Genomic DNA, 21,333 nt, shown 5'->3' on the forward strand with positions numbered 1-21,333 from the left:
TCTATAAATCGTTGAAGAGATATCTGTAATTATCGATTTATAGATAAAAAATAATTAATTATACATTTTATTTACATTATTTTTTTAAACCAATGTTAATGAATAATAATTATTCGTCTTTTCTTTTTACAGAATTCTATAAACCGAGTAAATTCGTAACAATATGTAATTTAGAATTCAATTTTGTGTAATTCTTAAGCTTTCATTAATCAATTATCTCCTATCGATGAATTTCTTTTCTATGAACGAATGGATACGATGGACGTGGATTGCAATGAAAAAAGAGAAATAGGAAAGCCAGTGGATATGAATACGGCATGATTCAGGCAGATACACACACACATTGTCTTGTGATTCAGCGATAACGTACTTTATAAATTTATTCACAGGATTTAAATTAATCAAGTAGTATACAGTTAAGGTTCTTGTTTTTTTTACTCAATTTTTCTTTTCGTTTTTCTTGTCGTCGCGATTGTTGTTGTTGTTGCTGTTGTTATCATCCACGAAGCAAACGCGAGACTCCGCCGTCTCTCTTTATTTGTTTATTTATTTATTTTTCGAAACGATCGCAAGCACAATACATATGTCTGAGTCTCGATTACGTGTTTTCGTACCTTCAGCGAAAGATCTCTCCCCCCCATTTTTTGTCTTTCGCACCTCCTCGTAATCATTCCTTTTTTTTCATCTTTTCCCCTTTTACGCGATGAATAATATCTTACACGAGGCGAATTTCCATATACATATTTACATATCGTACAAATTAGTCGTTCCTTCGTTTCCATCGTGAATCGGACATATAAAATTACAAAAAATCCTCTATCTATTCGAGAATTCAAAATTGTTATAAGCGAAGAACTCTATACGAGAATTACGTATAGTAAATATATATATATATAGATGCCATTATGTTTGTATGTATGTTTGTCATTATGCGCGTGTATTCGATGTGATACAGGCGCACGCATATATATTTTGCACGTATGTATGTATGTACATAAACGTACACGCGTTACGACTACACGCGTACGTGCGGCCATCCATATACACATATATACAAGGTACAACCACCCGCTGATACACGACAGCGCAAAGCTATTTACACGTTTATACTCGTAAAATAAATATTTACACGTACGTGGGGGCTAGAATAAAAAAAACTCGCCAGCGAGAGACGATTTTAAGATAAAGATTTACGCATCAGACGACGAAAAACGGAGTAATGCTTACGTCTTTTATTGCCCCTTGTGATCGCAGCGGAGGAGGTCTAGAAAGAGGGAGAAAAAGAGAGAGGAAAGAAGGAAAACAAGTTCACCGATAAACCAGCGGTTTTTATAACGATGGAAGATAAAAAAAATAAAATGCAAAAAATATGCCACGTTCGGGATAAGATAGAAAGTAAGGAGAAAAAGGAAGGACAGGAGAGGAGAAGAAGAAGTAGGAGGAACAGGAGGAGAAGGAGGAGAGGGGGAAGGGGAGAAGGAGGAAAGGAAAAAAGAGGGAAAGGAAAAATACATGCTGTTACTGGAGATCCTCATTTCGCGAAGAAAACCTTAAATCGAATAGAGATATTCGTGAAGGAAAGTACTATTATTTTTTTAAACATCAATATTCGTAGCTATGTTTAAAATTGTTAAAAGCTTTGATACGATTATTTTTTGAGTTTCGTTCGGAAAATAAGGGCTTACGAAATAGTACAAATGGCATGTTAGAGGCACATTTTACCATGAAATTACACTTCGAACGTATTTGTATATTTCCTTCTTTCTCTTTTTCTTTCTCGATTGTCCGCTACTTTCGATACTGACGATCAAATAGACGTGTTCACTAACGATCCCTTTTCTGAATGTAGTAGGTAGTTAGTAGATGGTAGGCGTATTTTGTCGTTTCTCGCTCTGTATCTGTTGAAGAGAAAGGAGGGGAAGATAGAGTAGGGGATGAATAAGTGAGAGATAGAGAAAGGATAAATGATAGTGTATAGCGTTTAGGAGGATAAGAGAAAGTTTGAGGTAATCATAAAGCTGGAGCAAAACTAGCGAGAAGACTAAACGAGATAGGCCTGACCGGATGAAGGTGGTGGGGGTGACGAGGAGGGTGGTTGCTGTTGCCTCCAAGTGGATCTCTCAAGCGTCGAATAATCGGAATCAATGGACGAATATATATGCTCGGACAAGGGTCTCGTGTGATCCTCGGCAGCGAGCATAGGATTCGTAGGAGCGAGGCTGCCAGCTGGCACAGTGACCGCATCGCGATAGACATGATTGACGGTCAGCCGAGCTTGTGGCGAGGATGGTGGAGGTTGTTGATGGTGAGAGGAAATGGTACCGCAGGAATAAGCGGGTGGAGCGTGTTGCAATATCAACGCAGAGGAACCACTGCTAGTGGTAGTGTCTTTAAAAAATGTACGCTGCCGATCTTGAGATCGAAATGTCGAAGGATTGTTTAATTTCCTACCAACACTGTCCATCGCGTAGGTGTTGATATTGCGTTTATAGACGAGAGGAGAGGATTTGTTATCGAGGGAGACATCACCAGACGCTGTGCTCGCGGTGTTTCGCGTACTCGTAGGAGGTGCTGTTGATGGTGGTGCCGGTGGTATCGCGTATTTCAGACGCTCCCAGAATCTTTTTTCACCCCATGTCAATATAAGCGCGGCGTTACGTAGATACGGTCGCAATTCAGTATCTCTCTCGAGATCGGGACCTAGATTGGCAGCCTGAACAACGATCAGCTGATTCGCTCTGCCACGTAATGCCTCGTGAAAGGCAGCCCGTAACTCGAAACGTGACCACTCTGTTTGAAGAAAGTTTCGTGTAAGGACGATCAAGGTACGTCGTGAAGCATCGACTGCTTCGAGAATGGCCGGCGCTGGTGCCGAGGTACGCAGCATGCAGGGTAAATCACGATGATGAAGGCATAATCTTAGAGCCGTCGGTTCGTGCTCTAGCTCGGCTGCCAATGAATGAAGTACAAAATCTTCGTCGTTCGGGCTGTACGAAACGTAACAGTCGTACAAACGTTCACGGTCCATGTCGTAGCACGAGGTAATGCCCGCTGTCGATACCATAGTCGCACCACCAGTCGCACTAGCTTTAGCAGGTTTCGTACGTAAAAAGCGTAGTCCGTACTTAGAGTAAGCCCATGCTTTAACAGATTCGCGAAATACGAAGGCGAGCACCACGATGAGAAGAAGCACCAAAAAGGCCGACAATATCGCGGTTACCAGAGGTAGATAGTCCGATACCATTATGCTCTCGATCATTCCACCGCTTTGAGAGAAATAGTCCGAACATGCGGTCTCGTTGACATTTAGCCGACGTCGATAAGTTGGTCTGGTGTCACCACCACCGTAATAACACCAGACATCGTTTGTGTCGACGACTTTGTGCGCGTTATCAGATACCCAGGAGGACAATTCTTGAAGAAACTTGCAACGACAGGACCAAGGATTGTTACCCAAGGAGAGTTCGACGAGACGAGCGTTGAGCGTGACTTGCCAAACAGGAAATGTAACGAGTCGATTGCCGCTAAGACGTAGTATCTCGAGTGAACGCAATGGTAGAAAGGTCAGGTTTCCGATAAAACCAATTTGATTGTTTTGCAAATAGAGCTCGCGTAGATGAGATAAACGCTCGAATTCGAAACCTTTAAGTTCCCGTATACGATTATCCTCGAGATGAAGTATTTGGAGATTGTTCAAACCATTGAAGGTACGGTTTTGAATTGATTCGATTCCGCTACCGTTCACATAGAGCACGCGCATGTTCTTACGTCCGATGAAAACGTGATTCAGTAATTCACGGAGCACGTTACCATCGAGATAGACCTCGGTCGCGTCCATCGGTATACGTCGTGGTATCTCTTCGACGCCAAGACCGGAACAGTCGACGGCATTCGTACTCCAAGTACGATCGTTATAACACTTGCAGCCATTCGGACAAGTCATTTCGCAGTCACAGGCGTCGTAATCGCAGCAATGACAGAGAGCAAAACAGTGTGCCTCATAACGACAGAGAAATTGATTGGAACGTGCCGTCGAAGCCGGTATGATAGCGACGCCACGTGGTCCGGAAGTTCGACACATTACGTTATCTAAGTCCATTACACGCGGATACTCCCTCGTAGACGTTTGATTGTTGATTGCAGGCAACCAGTCCATCGAACAATTACAGTAGAATGGATTACCTCCAATGTAGAACTCCGGTAAAGCCTTGTTTTCTGGTACTCTTGTTAATAGCAAAGCCGTCAGTTCCATCGTTTCGATCATATTGGCGTACATATCGACGCGAGTCAAATTGACTTTTTCTATGAAGGTATTAGGATGTACGATGCTTATATAGTTGTTATTTATAAAGAGCAACTCGACACTGTCCGGCACGGACAAGGACGTTAGCTCGGTTATGCGGTTGTGACTGGCGTCGAGGGTCTTCACCTTCGAGTTTCGAAGTTGGTAATAGTTGTCAAGTTTCTCGATAAAGTTACCGTGTATATCGAGCCACTTTAGGTTACCCGGTATGAAGGCGTAATCAAACCACTCGATATGGTTTTCCGATAAATTCAAAAGTAGCAGACTCGCAATGCTGGTGAATATGCCGTTTATGTCCGATAGAAAGTTGCCATCGAGTCGAATAGCCTCCAGTTTGATGTTCCGTTCGAAAGCATGCATGTCGACGTGTTGCACTTTGTTTCTGGCTAGATTTAAGATTTGAAGATTCGGTAGATCCCAAAGCATTCCACGAGATAAATTACCGATGTCGTTGCCGATCAAGCGTAATCCAGTAAGCTGATGAAGATTACGGAAGGAGCCATTGTGAAAGCTCCCGATACGATTTTCGCCGAGATCGAGGGTCTTTAAGAAAGCAAGGTCGCGTAGCGCTTCTGGTACGGAAGTAAGCTCGTTACCGCTCAAATCCAATTCTTTTAAATCCGAACAATTTCGAAATGCCATAGGATCCACGCTGGCGATCGTATTTCCGGATAAAGTAAGACGATTTAGAACGAACAATCCATTAAGAAGTTGTGTTCCAACGGTACGAAGCTTATTGTCGGATAGTTCGAGGGTATGTAGATTGTAAAGCGGTAAAAAGGCGTTACTCTCGATGTAATCGATCGAATTATTACGTAGATCGAGTATTTGAAGAAAAAAGAGATCTTTGAACATGCGAGCGTCGATACGGGTTAACAGATTGTACGAAAGATCGAGAACAATCAATCGTATAAGGCCAAGAAACGATGTTTCATCGACTTGATCGCTATCGAGCCGATTGCCAGCGAGATTCAAAACCAACAGCTGCTCCAACCGAGTAAAAATACCCTTGGGTAAGTCGCCTAGTCCATTGTGCGCCAGGTGTATCTCCCGCAGTTCCCTCGTGCTTCCGAATAGACCCTCCGGAAGAGAAGCGAGGGAATTGTAACTAGCATTAAAGGTACGTAGAACGGTAAGACCGGTCAGTGCACGGCTACCAATTTCGGCGATCGAGTTACGTTGCAGGTGTAACTCTTGTAATTGTCGCAAGCCAACCAATGGTCCATTGTTCGGTAATCGTGTGAGTTCGTTACGTGACAGATCCAAAATTCGAACGTCTGCTCGACAAGACTCCTCGTTAATATTATTGTTGCTATTACTGCTATTGTTGCTCTCTTCGGAATCATCCTGTTGATGCGTCAGACCGATATCAAGTATATCACGAATACGATTTCCCGTAAGATTTAAACTCTGCAAGTTGTCCAGATCGCAGAGCAAATACGCTGGTAAAGATAACACATTGCTCTCAACTATTTCAAGGGTATGTAATTCTCGTAAACCCAATAACGAACCGGGTGCAAGTTCCAAGACGCGTTGAGCGCCCCACTCGGCATTGAACGTTTGTATAGTCAACTTCTTCAACTCGATGAGAGATTGAAAAGCACCTCCTGATATCCTGAGTACTTTACATGCATGAACATGGAGCTCGTGAAGAGCAGGCAATCTTTGCCAACTATGAGCATTCAAGGTACTCTCGAAATGATGAACTTCGCTGCATCGTATTCTCAATTTCGTAGCACCGTCGAGGGACGATGCGAGGCTGGTTAAAGCGTTTGGATCGAGAACACGTAGAGTACAATCGGCTGTGGTACGAGTGTCGTTCCCACTATCGGAGGACCATTTGCACGAAGCACCACCGGTCAACGTTGCTGTTGTCGTTGCGAGGCACAAAAAGAGCAACACATTAAGAGCGTAACGCCTTAACGCGTTCGCGACGTCGTTCGCGACGTCGTTCATCGTCATCTCGCGACGATGCACGCGGATTTTTTGCGCGAGCGGAAAGCCGATAGAACGAACGATGACGGCAGACGACGACAACAGATCTTTTTAGGAAATTTACCGAGAGAATGCTCTTGCTGTCTCTCCCTTTCCAGCCTTCCCTGTCGCGCACCGCGACAACCACCGTCAGTAATACACGTTCGCACAAGGGGTTGACACGCGCGCGCACGCACACACGCGCGCACGCACATACACACACGCACGGAGGAAAAGCACACACAGAAAGCAGATAGAGAAAGAGAGCGAGGCGGGGAGAAAGTGGACGAGGATGAGGGGAAGAAAGGGAGAAAAGGGGGAGAGGGAGAGAGAGATCCAGAAAGGACACTCACACGGAAGGGCGCGCGCGCGCGCGCGCGAACGGACAGGCGGGTAGGCAGGCGCGAGGGAGCGCGCGCGCGCTCGCACACCTCCTATCACGTAAGTACAACGGACCGGCCCATTTCTTCCTTTGTTTTTTTCTTTTTTTTCTTTCCCGGTGGGCCGATCCTGCGCCCTCGGCACCACCTTGCCCTCACACTTTCTGTCGATGGTACTCTACGCACTATCCCCTATTTATATTTTCTTCCTTTCTTCCTTTCTTTCTTCTCTTTTCTTTTTTCGTTTCCTTCTTTTTTTTTCTCACCTTCCTTTTGTTTTCTTTCGTTTTCCTTCGTTTTCCTTTTATTTTATTATGTTTTGTTTATATAAGTCAAAATGACACTATCACCTACTTTTCACCCATCACTATTACTACCCCTTTTCGTTCTCGTCTTGTCTCATTAGACCAATACTGAGAAAAGAAGACATGCGAGACAGTTGATTCGGCTTAGCTCGTGAACGATTTAATTTATTTCGTATATTTTTCTATCGTCCTGTCACGAGCGATTCGCGAGCGAGTTTCGCGTATATCAGACGGAGCGCGGCCGCACGTCCGAACGTACGCTCAACTCGCATCAACCACTGCCACTGACTCGTCGCTCTCGCCACTAATATCACAGTCGCCACCATCGTCACCCTCGCTGCGGTTGCCTCCATAAGCTACCACCACCGATCACGCTGACGCCAACGATGAGCGCGCATCTTTTAAACGTTCCCTGTACTAGAATTTAGAAAGTTTCCTTCGTCTTTCTCTCTAGAGGTCGTTACATCATTGAAACCACATGAAAGAGAACCCTAATGTAAGACGCAATAAAAGAAAAATGTTACAATTTCGATTCTCTTATATATATTCCGTTGTCGCTTCGATAAATATTGTTTTCGCATCTTTTAATTTTACATTAAATTTTCGTTGTTAAGAAATATTTATTGTTCTCAGATCCAACATATCTATTCTCGCAATAACGGTATTTCCTGGAGGTTGGTAACGTTACGTATCAACCATTGAATTTTTGTTTCTATAGAAAAAAAATAAAAAATTGTATTCAACCCGAAGGAATATGGTATTTCATGTAAAATGATATTTGAATAGTTTACGTGTCAGAAAGGAATAATTATATCTATGATATTTTTAATCGTATCGTTCTGCTCGATTTTTAAATTGAGGGAGCCACCATCTTGTCGCCACTATCGAATATATTCCGATTGGTACGAAAAGTATACGAGCTATACTACTGAATAGTTGAAGACAAGCGTCCCCTTTGTGCCTTTGAATTTCGATTATTGACACGTGTACGCTGGGTCTCTTTTTGTCAAACATTATACTTATTTCTATAAGATTGACGAAATAAATACGAAAATGAGGATACTTTGTGTACTGTGCACTTTGCTCGTCATCACTGTCACATCGTTAGCACGCCCGCAGGGTGAGTATGCTTTTATGTATGCTATATGTATACGTGCGTATATAAATCGTCCTCTATCGTTTGTTTTCTTTTTCGTTGCGTCGGGTAACGCAATACACCAAATGATATTCGTTAGATTTTAATGCTCGTCCAATGTGATAGCGTTGATTTACATTTACATTTATTGATCTAATCGTTCAATTTGTTTGAGCATATTTATATATCATGTTAAAATAGAATAAAATTCATTTATGTCTTGACATTATAGATGGAGAAAGTACCACCAAGACTACTACTGCTCTACCTTTGACAACTGCAATTAAAAAAAATGATTCTCTGAGCGGTACACCAGCATCAATAGGAAAATCTAATGAGAAACCTAACAATGCTGTTACTTATACTACTCCAAGTGTTACTACTGTTGAAAAACAAAAGGAACATGAAGAAATTATGACTACTCCCACAAAAACTGCAACTCTTGTAACATCAGATTCAAAGATTGATTCGACTTCTGCAATTACATTAAGCGATAAAATCTCTACTACTACTGCTGCTGCATCTACCGACATCACAACTACTACTACCACTATTACTACTACTGCAACTGGTATTACCACTACTTCCAATATAGTTCCAACCGAAACGAGATTCTATTCTAATATAACTACAGCTGTACCAGTTACAACTGCATGCCCTCCAATATCAGGCCGCCATTTTGATGGTCTTAGTTTTCTAGGTATATCAATGTTTAATACATAATCTAATAGATCATCTATTATGTATTTTCTCTTAATAATTCACTATTTACTTTTTTTCAGGTGGCATAATTTTAACTGTCTGCTTAATTGGAATTGGAATTTTTCTTTGCAAATACTGTAAACACGTCTGTGAAGATAAATATCGTACTCTATGACTTATTACATAGTCCTATTGTAAAATATTTCATTTTTTGCTATACCACCTATACATAGATCTCAGAATTATGTTATATTTTTATTTTCGTTATGTCGCTTATATTTCTTTTTATAACGTGAAATGATACACGATTTATGCACTTTTAGAAATTGGAGATTATATATATATATATATATATATATATATATATATATATATATGTATATATATATGTGTGTATGTATGTATCGCGCTTATATTTCTTCGCAATAAATGTGATGCGATCGATGTGATCAGTAAAGTTATATTGCTAATCACATAAACATGAACAAAACGTATTTCGACGAAAGGATGAACTCTGCTATGGACTAGCATAAGAGTATTCCTTGCATGAACGAGTACAATTAATTAAGATAGCTTTATTTTACTTTTATATTACCTGTACTAAAGAATAGTTATAGAATCTCGACCGAGCAACGAGACTCTTCTTGTTTGTATAATATATATTTCTTTTATGTATGTATCTTTATTGAAAGAAACAAATGTATATAATAAATAAATCTCGATATTGTTCCTTTAGGAACAATCCAGTCACATAATGAACACATCTAGTATGTTTTGTTTCACCCGTTTAGTCGGAACATATATTTATGAATATATGTCTTCATATGAATATTTTCGTGCAAGCACATAATTATATATACTTGTATGAAATTAAATTTTGCATGAGCCGAATTTAATATTCAATAACAAAAAAAAAAAAAGAAAATAAAAATAAATAAATTGATTAAAAAATAAATTTAATTATAAAAAAATATTTTTTATATTTTATTACGATTCGAACCGCTCAATCATCCACGTAATTATATTCCTATATAGAAAGGTAAATGAAACTATTGTTTTTGAAATTCATTCGTTTTGTATTATGTATGTATATAGCGCAGATGTGGTCCAGATCTTTTTGTATGGGTGGAGTCGAAGTGTCGAGAGACGAGCATGCTCGGTTTATCCCCCTATTTCGCTTTCCTCCGCAGCTTCCCTTTCCTTCCGAGCTCCCTCTCGTTTACCTCTACCCTCTCTTATTTTTGCACCCTTCGCACGCACACATCCCTACACGTGCGTACATACGTATGTTCGCTCTTTCTCTCTCTTTCTCTCTCTCTCATTCACTCCCTCTTTCTCTCTCTCTCTCTCTCTCTCTCTCTCTCATTCACTCCCTCTTTCTCTCTCTCTCTCTCTCTCTCTCTCTCTATCTTTCTCTCTCTCTTTCTCTCTCTTTCTCTAGTGCTCCCTAGATATAAAGCTTTTTTGGAAGCTTTCGACACACACACACACATTCGAATGGCGACGCGTTTACGCGAGAGTCTGGACCGAACGCAGCGCGGCAAGACGCGTTGCAACGACGAGGCGGCAAAGGCGAGGCTTTAGTCGGGCTCAAACGTGCGCTCGTCACGGGGTGAATCCCTACGAACGTGTTCATCGATCAACACTATCGCAATATTTCTAGATACGTAATTCGGTCCACGAGTAACGATCACGACGGATACTGTGATTTATATAAAAATAATGAACTTTATTGACGAACGAGAAATAACAAAAATCTACTTGCGTGAACAATTTTCTAGTGTTCCTAATCGTTAATTAATGATTTTGACTTCTCAATAACCGTCCATTAAGAATTCTCTTTAGCTTCTCTTTAGAATGTTTTTATTAAAAAAAGTTATATATATATATGTATATATGATAAATTTGGTGTTAAGTGCATATCTTTATTCCGTAATTATAGAATATTCAAAGATCCGAAATATTGGAACAGAGAGATCTTTCAAAGTTACTCGTTGCCGTTAAATTCGTTCAATGTTTGAATTATCGAACGTTGTCGAGAAATAGAATATTGAGATTGAAATGATGATCGGACGATAAAATATTGTATAACTATACGCGGTATATATTGATATAAGAAAATATGGCGGAGACGCAAGGTGTTTATTGATCGGGATGAAAGTTTCATGGTGAAATAATAGCCGGGATCGTCGTCCCGGATGGTATCATTCGAACTAGAGATTGAATCAGTTAGCATCAAGGGAGGACATTCTCTCCCAGGTTGTCACGTGACCTTTGCAAGAAATATTGACAAACTCGATTCGTTTTCAATGACTTTTTATAGACCTTTCATCAAGCTTCTTCGAAATTCTACGTTTTATACTTATTTCACAATAATCGATGTCGTCAAGGGATGAGATAAGAAGAGAGCATGTGTGCTTTTGTGCCGTGATTTGCTTTCGTCTTGGCTAATTTCTGTACCATCTTTGACTTCCTCCTTTATTTATCATTTTTATAATTTATTATTAAATCGAGTGGGAATATATCATCGATACTAGCTACATTAACGAGCCAATATTACGATCGATGAAAGAAGACGAGATGAATTTTTATCCTGACAAAGGTAAGTAACTAGTATTTGAAGCAGCATGATCGGTAATAATTAGTCATCTCAAAAGATTAATTTTATTGTTATCCTGCATTCTACGAGGTAAAGAAATACAAAAGAGCCAAAAGAAAAGAAAAAAAAACAATGAAAATACAAGTGCACAATACAAACGTTTAATCTTTCAATCGACAACTTCGAACAAAAGTCAAGTTATACGATCGATGAAAATGCATTGAAAATATTCATATCTAATATCATTCTGTTTGATTGCTGTCGGTGCTCGTCAAGATTTTCTTTCTCGATTTTTGATTTTTTTGATTTTCGATAACTATCGATTATTATCATCATTATCATCATCATCAGGGAAAGTATAATAATCAGCGGTTTCCACTTTTTTTGTCACTAAGCTGATGCAATATCATTTCGAATGCTTTAAGTTAACGGTATGCTGCTGGAGTGCTGTTACCGGAGATGAATCCATGATTGGCGGAAATGGCATAACTGATTGGCCGATATTTCATAATTTCCGGTACGGCAATCGCTGCGGAGTGGTATCCTCTCTATTACCGAGGCAGGCACCGATAGTAAGATCAGTCCGGATGTATGTACTTAAATCCCGAGGAAAGTGCGAACATGTTAAACGCTTCGAGAATTATGAATAAAACGTTGCTAAAAAGCTGCTTACAAAAATAGATGAAATCCGAGATATTTGAGAAGGAATTATTGATTTTGAGAAAAACGTATTATTTTTCTCTATTTATCTTTTTCATTTTTCGTCAACTTTTGACAATTGCAGGCAAGAAGAAGACGTATCGAAACTTAATAATAAGAAACAAACGTAGTAGCAATCTAAGCAGTACACGTGATGTGTAAAAGCATTGAATACGTCCGAATGACTGTGACACGTTCAAATAGCAAGTCGTTGGAAATATCAAGACAATATCTTTATCGAGTTGTCTTCCAAGAACGATTTAAGCGTCGCTTGTGGCATCATGGCCACGTGCGTTTCAATAAAAGTTTTACAAAACAGCGAGTGATCCTCGAAGGTAAAAATGATTTTTTTCTTCTTTATCTCCTTTTTCTCAAATGAATTTAAATATTAATCGTTGACAATGATCAATGATCATAGGATACGGTAAAGGACTCGAGGATAGTTCACTGGAAGAAGTCACGGAGTAATGATCAGAGTCAGGCGGTTCGAGCTGGGAACCGCGACTGTTAATTCGGTGAGTCCAGCCACCTGGAGTCGACAACAACGTCAAAGACGCGTCGGCTGTAACAGATATTCTTTGCTGAGAGTCTTTATAGCATTGTGTTGCATAACTGGTGCTTACTGTGATCGGTACGAGTGGAAAAAGAGATTACCACGTGGTTTAAAGGAATTACAAGCGGCCATGAATAGTAAAGCACAACCATTGGCTCTTCTGGGCCGTTGCGATTTCGACAATTTCTGCGATTGGATTTTCAACGATACTCTAGGATTAAATAAGACAACGGCAAGAAAGTTTACAATTACAGCGGAGATTAGTAAGTCGGAGAAAGGTAAATAAACTAACTTATTCAAAATTAGTTAAAATTTTTCTGAAATTCCCGGTGAAGTTTATAGACTCATATATTTACTATATATCAAAGGTAAGCTCTAAAAGGAACTGATTATTTTATTCAAGGAAACTTTCTATGGTTACGGGGTTTTGGCAGGGGCCAATTAATGTCAGAAGTTATACCACGCACTGGATCACATTGTCATCTATTATTAGCATTGCATCAAGTCAATATGAAAGACGGGGAATTCAATTTTGTTATACAAACGAATGGTCAAAGCTATATCGCAACTAAACGTATGGGAAATAATAATGCTAAGTAAGAATATTAATTTTATTGATATATCAATGAGATTGAGAGTTAAATACACTGATTATCTATGTTATTGAAATAAATATCACTTTAGGTGGGAGATAACCAGTTTCAACATTGGTGCCATTGCACAACATTTTCGTTTATATTTAGAGATCTTTTTGCCCTATAAGAACTCAAGTGTAGCTGTCGATAATATTCAATTGGTCGATTGTTTTCCAGGTAATAAAAAAATGCCGATTTCGTATCTATCGCAATCGTAATCCAATAATGAGTAGTTATGTTTATTTCTTTAATAGAATCTCCACCGGATGTTACGGTTTGCACGGACGACATGTTTCGTTGTAACAATGGTTCCTGCTTGAATAGAACACGTATATGTGATTTGACGAAGGATTGTGCCGATGCAGAAGACGAAGGGCTCGATTGCGGTGAGTTAAAAAAATTTCTTTTTCATCGCTTTTTCTTTTTTTCTTTCGATTCAAAGGTAATTCCATAATCTAATGATAAATTTTAGACAAAATGCCACCCAATTCAAGATGTAATTTTGAAGATGGTTGGTGCGGTTGGACAAATCTTCCTGGAAGTTCATTAAATTGGACTCTTCATTGTGGTCCAACACCAACCGAAAGAACCGGACCAAGTTACGATCATACGTATCGAAATATAACGGGTACAATATTCTTCATTGATTTATCGAAATAGTAAGATTAATTTGAATTTTTATAAAAATGCTTAATCATTCGATCGCTTTGTTTTAGGTACATATGCTTATGTGAATACAGCGAAAGGAATAAAATATGGTAGCCGAGGCACACTTGAGAGTCCATTGTTTAATCCAACACCACCTTACAGTAGTGATCCTAATAGTTTTTATCATCAGAGCTGTCAAGTAGGTATATAATGCTTGTATTTACCTTCATTCTTCATTCTATTTTTTATTTATTTTTTATTATAGATCCGATTCTTTTACCATCGTTATGGTGTACAGAGTGGTTCTCTCGGATTATACTTGGTTCAAGTGAAACCACATCAAAATAATTCTAAATTATTATGGTGGTCTTACGGTGACAAAAGCGATGATTGGTATAGCCAAACAGTTCCCCTTCCAGAGATCAGATATAGGTATATAATAGACGAATAGAAAGACTTAAAATTAGCATGATATAAGTTAATATTTACATTCTAGATATTTTTTGCAATTTGAGGCAAGCAGAGGATATGCTTCGAAAGGTGATATTGCTATTGACGATATTTCTCTCAGTCCAGAATGCTTTGGTATAGGTAAGTTATAAATAATGATGGGCCAAAAGTTTCTAAGTTTGTAGCTATACAATTTGAATAAAAATTAGCTTAAAAAGTTTTGAAAAAGAGTAATTGATTTTTGAAGTCTTTTAGAAATTTTTGGCCGATTCTGTATCTATGTCTTCTTTATTTTCTTTATTTTTTTATTATTTACATTAAACGTACATGTTATGTTTAGGAGTACCACCAGAAGTCGTTGGAACTTTTGATTATTATAATCCTATAATAGAGTCTGAAAGAATACCAGAAGCACATATTGATTTCGTTAATGAAACGGGTACGATTGAAGAGATGATTTTGAATTAAACATAACTTCACATTTCGTTTTTGTATAATATTTTTTTCATGTTTGTTTAGTAATCCATATCACTACTTGTGGTGCTACCGGCCGAATAGGTCCAACTCTAAAACAATGTATGGAGGAAAATAATAGAACCGACATCGAATTGATTGAAAAATCATCAGCACCTTCTCAGGAAGATTTACCTGTTTTTAATCTAGATGGAATTCAGAGGTGGACTGCACCACGTGGTGGATATTATACGTAAGAAGTTCTGCTGTATATTGTTAAATAGGTAATATAAATTTCTTTATCCACGCAATCATATTTTCTTTTCTAATAGTTTAATTGGAATGGGTGCACGTGGTGGGCGAGGTGCTTCCGGTACAGGAAGTACATTGGGTTCACTTGTTCGTGGTGTCGTTGAGCTAGTAAAGGGTGATCAACTTTATTTCATGGTTGGTCAGCCTGGAATTGACGCATGTCCTAAGGTAAACATTTATTAAGGATTTATTTTATTTTTATTATTTCATCTTTCATTCCTTCATAATATTTAATCGATAAAGGAATTTTAACTCAAATAATAAGTTATTCATTGTTTATTAAGATCAAGCGATGTAATTGAAATATAATATAATTAGAAAAATACATATAAAGTGTTTTCATATAAACAAAATTGCAAAAAACTATTAACCAATTTTTAGAATTTGGGAATGCAGACAAAGGAATGTCAAGCTCCATTTGATGGACCATCAGAAACAGGCGGTATGTCATCGATATTTCACGAAGTGAAAAAAATGGAGGTAAAAGATGGTGGAGGTGGCGGTGGTGGTGCTACCTATATCTTCACTGTAAGTACACGACCAAACGCGATAAAATCTTACGTATTAAAATTGATATTATTTTATAGCTTAAGAATAATGGTGATCAGCAACCATTGCTTATCGCTGCCGGTGGCGGTGGATTAGGATTACGTGTAGGACAATCAGTGGATGATAGTATACAACATGGAAAAGGTGCTGCTCCATCAGAAAGATCACCTAGTTCTGGCTTAGCGATTACTGAAAACGCAGGTATCGCAATTGACAAATGATATTAAGTTAAATATGCTAAAAATATTCATTTTCTATAACGATACAAATTTGATTCGAACAGGTCCTGGTGGTGGTTGGAATAGTTCGAATAGTATGTTCCGAGTAGCTGCTGGAATTCCTTTGGCTCGTGGAGGAAAAGGTGGTGCTGGCTGTGGTTCTGGTAAAGAAGGTTACGGTAATGGTGGATTTGGTGGAGGTGGTGGTGGTTGTTTAACAGGAGGTGGAGGTGGAGGTTATATAGGTAAAACACGATATTTCTCCTTACTAGCAAATTCCTTTTAAGATCCTCAAGCTATAAATATAGATTTGAACAGAATTTAATGGAAACGATTTTCGTTTTTGACAAAATTTGAAATTTTTTTCATTCAGTATTTTCATCTATGTATTTAACAAATCTTAATTCTCATTTGAATTAACGGGTTGGGAGCAATTTCTTGGAAATATAAATCGTTTCTAATTAGATATCGCTATTTTATTTTTAATACCATGCAGGAGGTAGTACTGGTCTTAAGGAATCCGGTAATGGCGAAGGTGGATATTCTTATGCTGCAACCGCTTTATTACACGTTTATTTTCAACCTGCTGCGAATCCTGGACCTGGTGAAGTTTATATAATACCTGCTATAAGTGGTTGCAAATGCGATTTTCGTTGCATTGCTCTCGATAAATATTTAAGTGAAACAAGGTGTCTGTGTCCACCAGGTTGGGTTCTCAGCAATGATTCCAGATCCTGCATCAGTAAGTGACGCGTTGCTAATAAATAATTATTATTAATATGTAATCGTTATTATTAGAAATAAATATTTTCTAACTGGAACTCGTGTCTATTGTAGTGGCCACTGACCCAAAGGTGTCTCATCAACTGTTTATAATTTTGTTGATATTCGCTAGCATAATTTTATTAGTGGCTCTCATCGGACTTGGCACGCTACTTTGTAAGCGATTAGACTTTTCTTTCAAAGATAGAAATTAATATGTTATAATATCTAATTTCTACAAATTTGATTCTGTAGATATTCGCTATCAGAATCGAAAAACTCTTTTACAACGTCGACAGGTGATGTTTGGAAACGGTACGGAACTAACAGCATTGAGAGCTGTCTCGGACACGATGATGACCGAATTTAATCCAAATTACGAATTTGCTGGGAATTTATATAGTTTTAAGGATTTACCTCAGATTCCACGTGAATACATCTCTTTGGTGAAGTTAGTATTTCATTTTACCCAATAAGAGAGGCAAAAAGATGATGTAATTAAGTATATTTGTTATATACTGTATCCAAGTAGACCACTTGGGCAAGGTGCTTTTGGCGAAGTCTTTCAAGGAGTATACAAATACAGATGTAACGAGGAGCATCCGGTAGCTGTTAAAACTCTACCCTCGTTGACGACATCTCAAGCGGAAGCTGATTTCATGATGGAAGCTCTTATTATGAGTAAATTCAGCCATCCCAATATAGTACATTTTATTGGAGTCTCTTTTGACAGCCACCCAAGATATATTGTATTAGAATTATTAGCTGGTGGTGATTTGAAAAATTTCCTTCGAGAAGAAAGACCAAGATCGGTGAGTTAATATATAATTTATGTGTCCATTTAATAAAAAGAAAAAAGGGAAAAATCAATTTATTTATTAACTTTATGAATTATTATCATCAGGATCGTTCTACTACGCTAACTATGTATGATTTAATAATGTGTGGCTACAATGTTGCGAATGGTTGTAAATACATGGAAGAGGCACGTTTCATACATCGCGATATAGCTGCACGAAATTGTCTACTCACCTGCAAAGGATCTGGTCGTATAGTAAAAATCGCAGATTTTGGTATGGCTAGAGATATTTATAGAAGTGACTATTATAGGAAAGGCGGTAAAGCTATGTTACCTATAAAATGGATGCCACCAGAAAGTTTTTTGGATGGTATATTTACTACGAAAACCGACGTCTGGTAAGTTTTGATAATATTTTTCAAGATTATTATTCCAAGCATTCATTATGCATTATTGTTATTATTAATATTTTCATTAATTACTTTTGTTTAGTTAGACTAAAGCTAAGTATCTTATAAATACAATTTTATATAAGATTTTAGATTTTTGTGATTAATTTTGCGGAATCATTTTGATAGATGATCCTTCTAATCCTTTTATTAGTTTAAATGATGTAATTGTTTGTACTATCTGCAGTTTAAAGATATAAAAAGTAAATAATGTGATGGTTTTCATTTAAAGGGCTTTCGGCGTTCTTCTTTGGGAAATTATGTCTTTTGGGTATATGCCATACACTGGCTGTGCCAATCGTGAGGTAATGTCAATGGTAACGTCTGGTGGTCGTTTGGAAAAGCCAGCCGGTTGTCCCGATCCAATTTATGGAATAATGACGCGTTGTTGGCATCCACGCCCGGAGGATCGACCTAGTTTTGCGACCATCACCGAAAGAATCGATTATTGCTTGCAGGTAGAGTATATTTCTAAGAGAAATGGAATTAAACAAATAAATTATTAAAAATGAATTATAACAAAATAAATTTTTTTTTAATAATTAAAGATTCTTCTATTCATTAGGATCCCGACGTAATAAACCATCCAACACCAAATTACGATATTTTACCAGCTTGCGATCGTGAAATAACAATTATGAGACCGGATCCTGAAACAGAATGCATCAATGTCCATTCGGACGTGAGTTAACTAATATAGAATTAATATACTAATTCTATATTAATATAGAATTAATATAGAATTTGTTTAAACAAAAAATGTATAGTCATCGGTAGACATCGATAGATAAATAAAAAAATACAAAATTCTATCGATTTCTTTATAGACTGCGTTGATTGATGGTTATATGCAGCCAAGAGACATAGAATTTCGTCCAGTGACTTATCGCATTGAACAAGTCACCAATAATATGTCTTATATGCATCAAAAGAAATACGAAAGTGGACCTACGAACGATAATATATCTCGAATGAGAGATATTCAACGAATTGAACCAGAACAGAATAATTCCTATAAGGATAATCCAAAGAATCTGAACAATGAAGATAATCTCGAAAACGCTCGTACGGTTCTTGACAACGATGGCAACGACAGAACCGAGGTAAATATGAGCGAAATTAGATAATGTAAGCACTTTTCTGCTAAATTTCTCTTGATTCGTTCTTTAATTTTTTCTTATCTTTCTTTATATTTATTTATCTTTTATCTTGAAATTGATTAAAATAGAAGGTTTCATTCGAAGTTGTTACGATTTTTTCTCAATAGCATAAATTATTTTTTATTTTATCATATTTCATTTCATTTCAGCACGAACGTAAAACGACGAAGACGAACGTCGAGGAAAAGGAGATTTCGGAATGTTCCGATAACGGAAATGATCCTCCCGAGGATCAAGATGATCGTTTCAGCGAAAACAGTGACGGCACAGACTTAGCGGCTGATAGAAAAAACGGGAATGAAAGTACTACAACGACTGACACTAATTCTGATTCAATGGCTGTCGTACCAGCTGATACTTCGACCGATACGACGAGCAATTCGACACCGAACACACGTACCTGTTCACCTAGTCGGATCGTTCTCAATGCTAATGCTAACAACGTCAATGGAATATTAAAAAAAAGTGCTTTGAAGGCTGCTCTAAGTTTGGATCCAAGCGCGTTATACCGCGGCACGATTCATTATGAGAAAATACCATTCTCTGCACCACCACAACGTTCTAGCACACCTGGAAGTATAGAGCTGTCTAAGGTAAACTTAGATACATAAATTTTCTATCTAGGACATCTTGCTCGTTTTATCTGATCATAAATTAACTTATATTTTGTTACTGTTGTATCTACCTAAATTGTACAATTGAAAGAAAATGATCTAGAGTCTAACATTGAGGATAATATTTGACTCCAATCAGATGAAACTTCATACACGATACTCTAACTACTCTTACATTGTTAACATCGTCGATTTTTTCATTTATTTTTTACGCGTATAGGATTCTCTTGGACACGAGTTACCTAGGCAGGAAGAATGCTCTTGCTGAGAATTGTACGACGGGGGCTGACCGGACTCCCCCCCAGACACTGCTGTAGCGGTAATCGCTGCGAGGACTTGCAGGCAGCTGCAAAGATCAGCGACGATTTCTGCGATCACGTTTAAATTGACGGAATCATCGACCATTCTTTGGACATCCGCCGATGAGATGTCTTCGAGATTTTATTCCCAGGAGACGCTTTTATAAATAACGTTGCGAATGATCCAACATTTTTATTTGTTCGCAGGTTATTACATATACATACATATGTATGTATATGTATTATATGTACAACAATTAAATTGTATAGAAACAAATTATTACAATGACAAAAACGTAATGTCCATAAGTAATTACAATTATAAAAGTACAAGAGGAAAAGAAAAATACTCAGATATATGTATATATGTGCAATTATATGTACAGGTTGAATCGCATTATTTATTAACGGTTACCGTTTCCAGTTAAATAATAATCAATGAAGATATAAAATAAGACCTAACGTATTATAGACTGCTTCTAATATTGAGAGAATTTTTCTAAAAAACAATCTCTTGCTTTTGCACATCGCAACAGTGATTTCTTTTCCGTCTTTCTTTTTTTAAAAGTCAGATACCGACTTGCAACGGATCACTGTACAATAATTATAACGCTGGGGGCGAAATCACAACGACTACGACAATGGGAATGATTGTAATAACGACAACGGCGGTAGTTGGTAATGATAAGAGTAGAAATAGTGTAGTAATTGTGCAATGTTTAATAGGATTAATTGTAGTAGCAGTAGCAATAGTAATAGTAATAGTAGTATTAGTAGTAGTAGTAGTAATAGTGATAGAAGTAATAGTAGTAATAGTGATAGAAGTAGTAATAGCAGTAAAAGATGAAATAGCAACGACAACGTCGGAAAACAATTATAGTTACACGAGGAAAAAATGTATTTTAAACTTTCCAATCTGTCATTGAACATGAAATATATACAATGGTATTTTGATAATTCTACCATTATAGAGAATACAAATAATGTGCCAGGGTATAAAAACCTCACTTTACCTAACAATTACAAAGACAAATATTCGATATTTTACATATATTTGTCATCTCAATAATATGCATATATCCATCATAGATATAGGGATAATGATAATTATAATCATATGGATGTAATGATAATGTCGATGAAAAAAGTATCGAGGAATGTTCTATAGAAAAAAAACAGGAAAACGAAATAATAATAATAAGCGGTTAAAGAGGACGAAATAATACTAATGATAATAGTAATACTACTAGTAATAATAATAATAATAATAATAATAATAATAATAATAATAATAATAATAATAATAATAATAATAATAATAATATTAATAATAAT

General features: G+C 37.5%; 3 protein-coding genes across 8 annotated transcripts; 2 read left to right on the top strand and 1 right to left on the bottom strand.

Moving 5' to 3' along the window:
• Nucleotides 1-348: 348 nt before the first annotated feature.
• Nucleotides 349-7,537, bottom strand: LOC124431408 (toll-like receptor 7). The gene has a single exon (XM_046979304.1). The coding sequence runs from the start codon at nucleotides 6,263-6,265 to the stop codon at nucleotides 2,042-2,044; it is 4,224 nt and encodes a 1,407-aa protein (XP_046835260.1). The 5' UTR covers nucleotides 6,266-7,537; the 3' UTR covers nucleotides 349-2,041.
• Nucleotides 7,538-7,879: 342 nt separating this feature from the next.
• On the top strand, nucleotides 7,880-9,558 carry LOC124431409 (cell wall protein DAN4-like). The gene is made up of 3 exons (XM_046979305.1): nucleotides 7,880-8,082; nucleotides 8,330-8,797; nucleotides 8,880-9,558. Exons 1-3 carry the CDS (start codon nucleotides 8,016-8,018, stop codon nucleotides 8,972-8,974), a joined length of 630 nt encoding a protein of 209 aa, XP_046835261.1. The 5' UTR covers nucleotides 7,880-8,015; the 3' UTR covers nucleotides 8,975-9,558.
• Nucleotides 9,559-10,219: 661 nt separating this feature from the next.
• LOC124431407 (leukocyte tyrosine kinase receptor) lies at nucleotides 10,220-20,963 on the top strand. Of its 6 annotated transcripts, none has more exons than XM_046979298.1 (27): nucleotides 10,222-11,401; nucleotides 11,824-12,126; nucleotides 12,183-12,432; nucleotides 12,516-12,928; nucleotides 13,054-13,246; nucleotides 13,335-13,462; nucleotides 13,540-13,671; nucleotides 13,758-13,913; nucleotides 14,002-14,132; nucleotides 14,199-14,365; nucleotides 14,430-14,524; nucleotides 14,724-14,822; nucleotides 14,903-15,089; nucleotides 15,169-15,316; nucleotides 15,530-15,676; nucleotides 15,736-15,898; nucleotides 15,981-16,160; nucleotides 16,412-16,657; nucleotides 16,753-16,854; nucleotides 16,933-17,128; nucleotides 17,207-17,489; nucleotides 17,582-17,874; nucleotides 18,158-18,383; nucleotides 18,491-18,607; nucleotides 18,753-19,028; nucleotides 19,235-19,678; nucleotides 19,920-20,963. In XM_046979298.1, exons 4-27 carry the CDS (start codon nucleotides 12,565-12,567, stop codon nucleotides 19,965-19,967), a joined length of 4,521 nt encoding a protein of 1,506 aa, XP_046835254.1. In that variant the 5' UTR covers nucleotides 10,222-11,401; nucleotides 11,824-12,126; nucleotides 12,183-12,432; nucleotides 12,516-12,564; the 3' UTR covers nucleotides 19,968-20,963. The 6 variants fall into 6 exon arrangements, with proteins under 6 accessions (XP_046835259.1, XP_046835254.1, XP_046835253.1 ...); XM_046979297.1 differs by having other exon boundaries at nucleotides 11,824-11,987; XM_046979299.1 differs by having other exon boundaries at nucleotides 11,824-11,915.
• Nucleotides 20,964-21,333: the final 370 nt, after the last annotated feature.

The sequence above is a fragment of the Vespa crabro genome, chromosome 21 (assembly GCF_910589235.1).
Source record: "Vespa crabro chromosome 21, iyVesCrab1.2, whole genome shotgun sequence".
Classification (NCBI taxonomy): domain Eukaryota; kingdom Metazoa; phylum Arthropoda; class Insecta; order Hymenoptera; family Vespidae; genus Vespa; species Vespa crabro.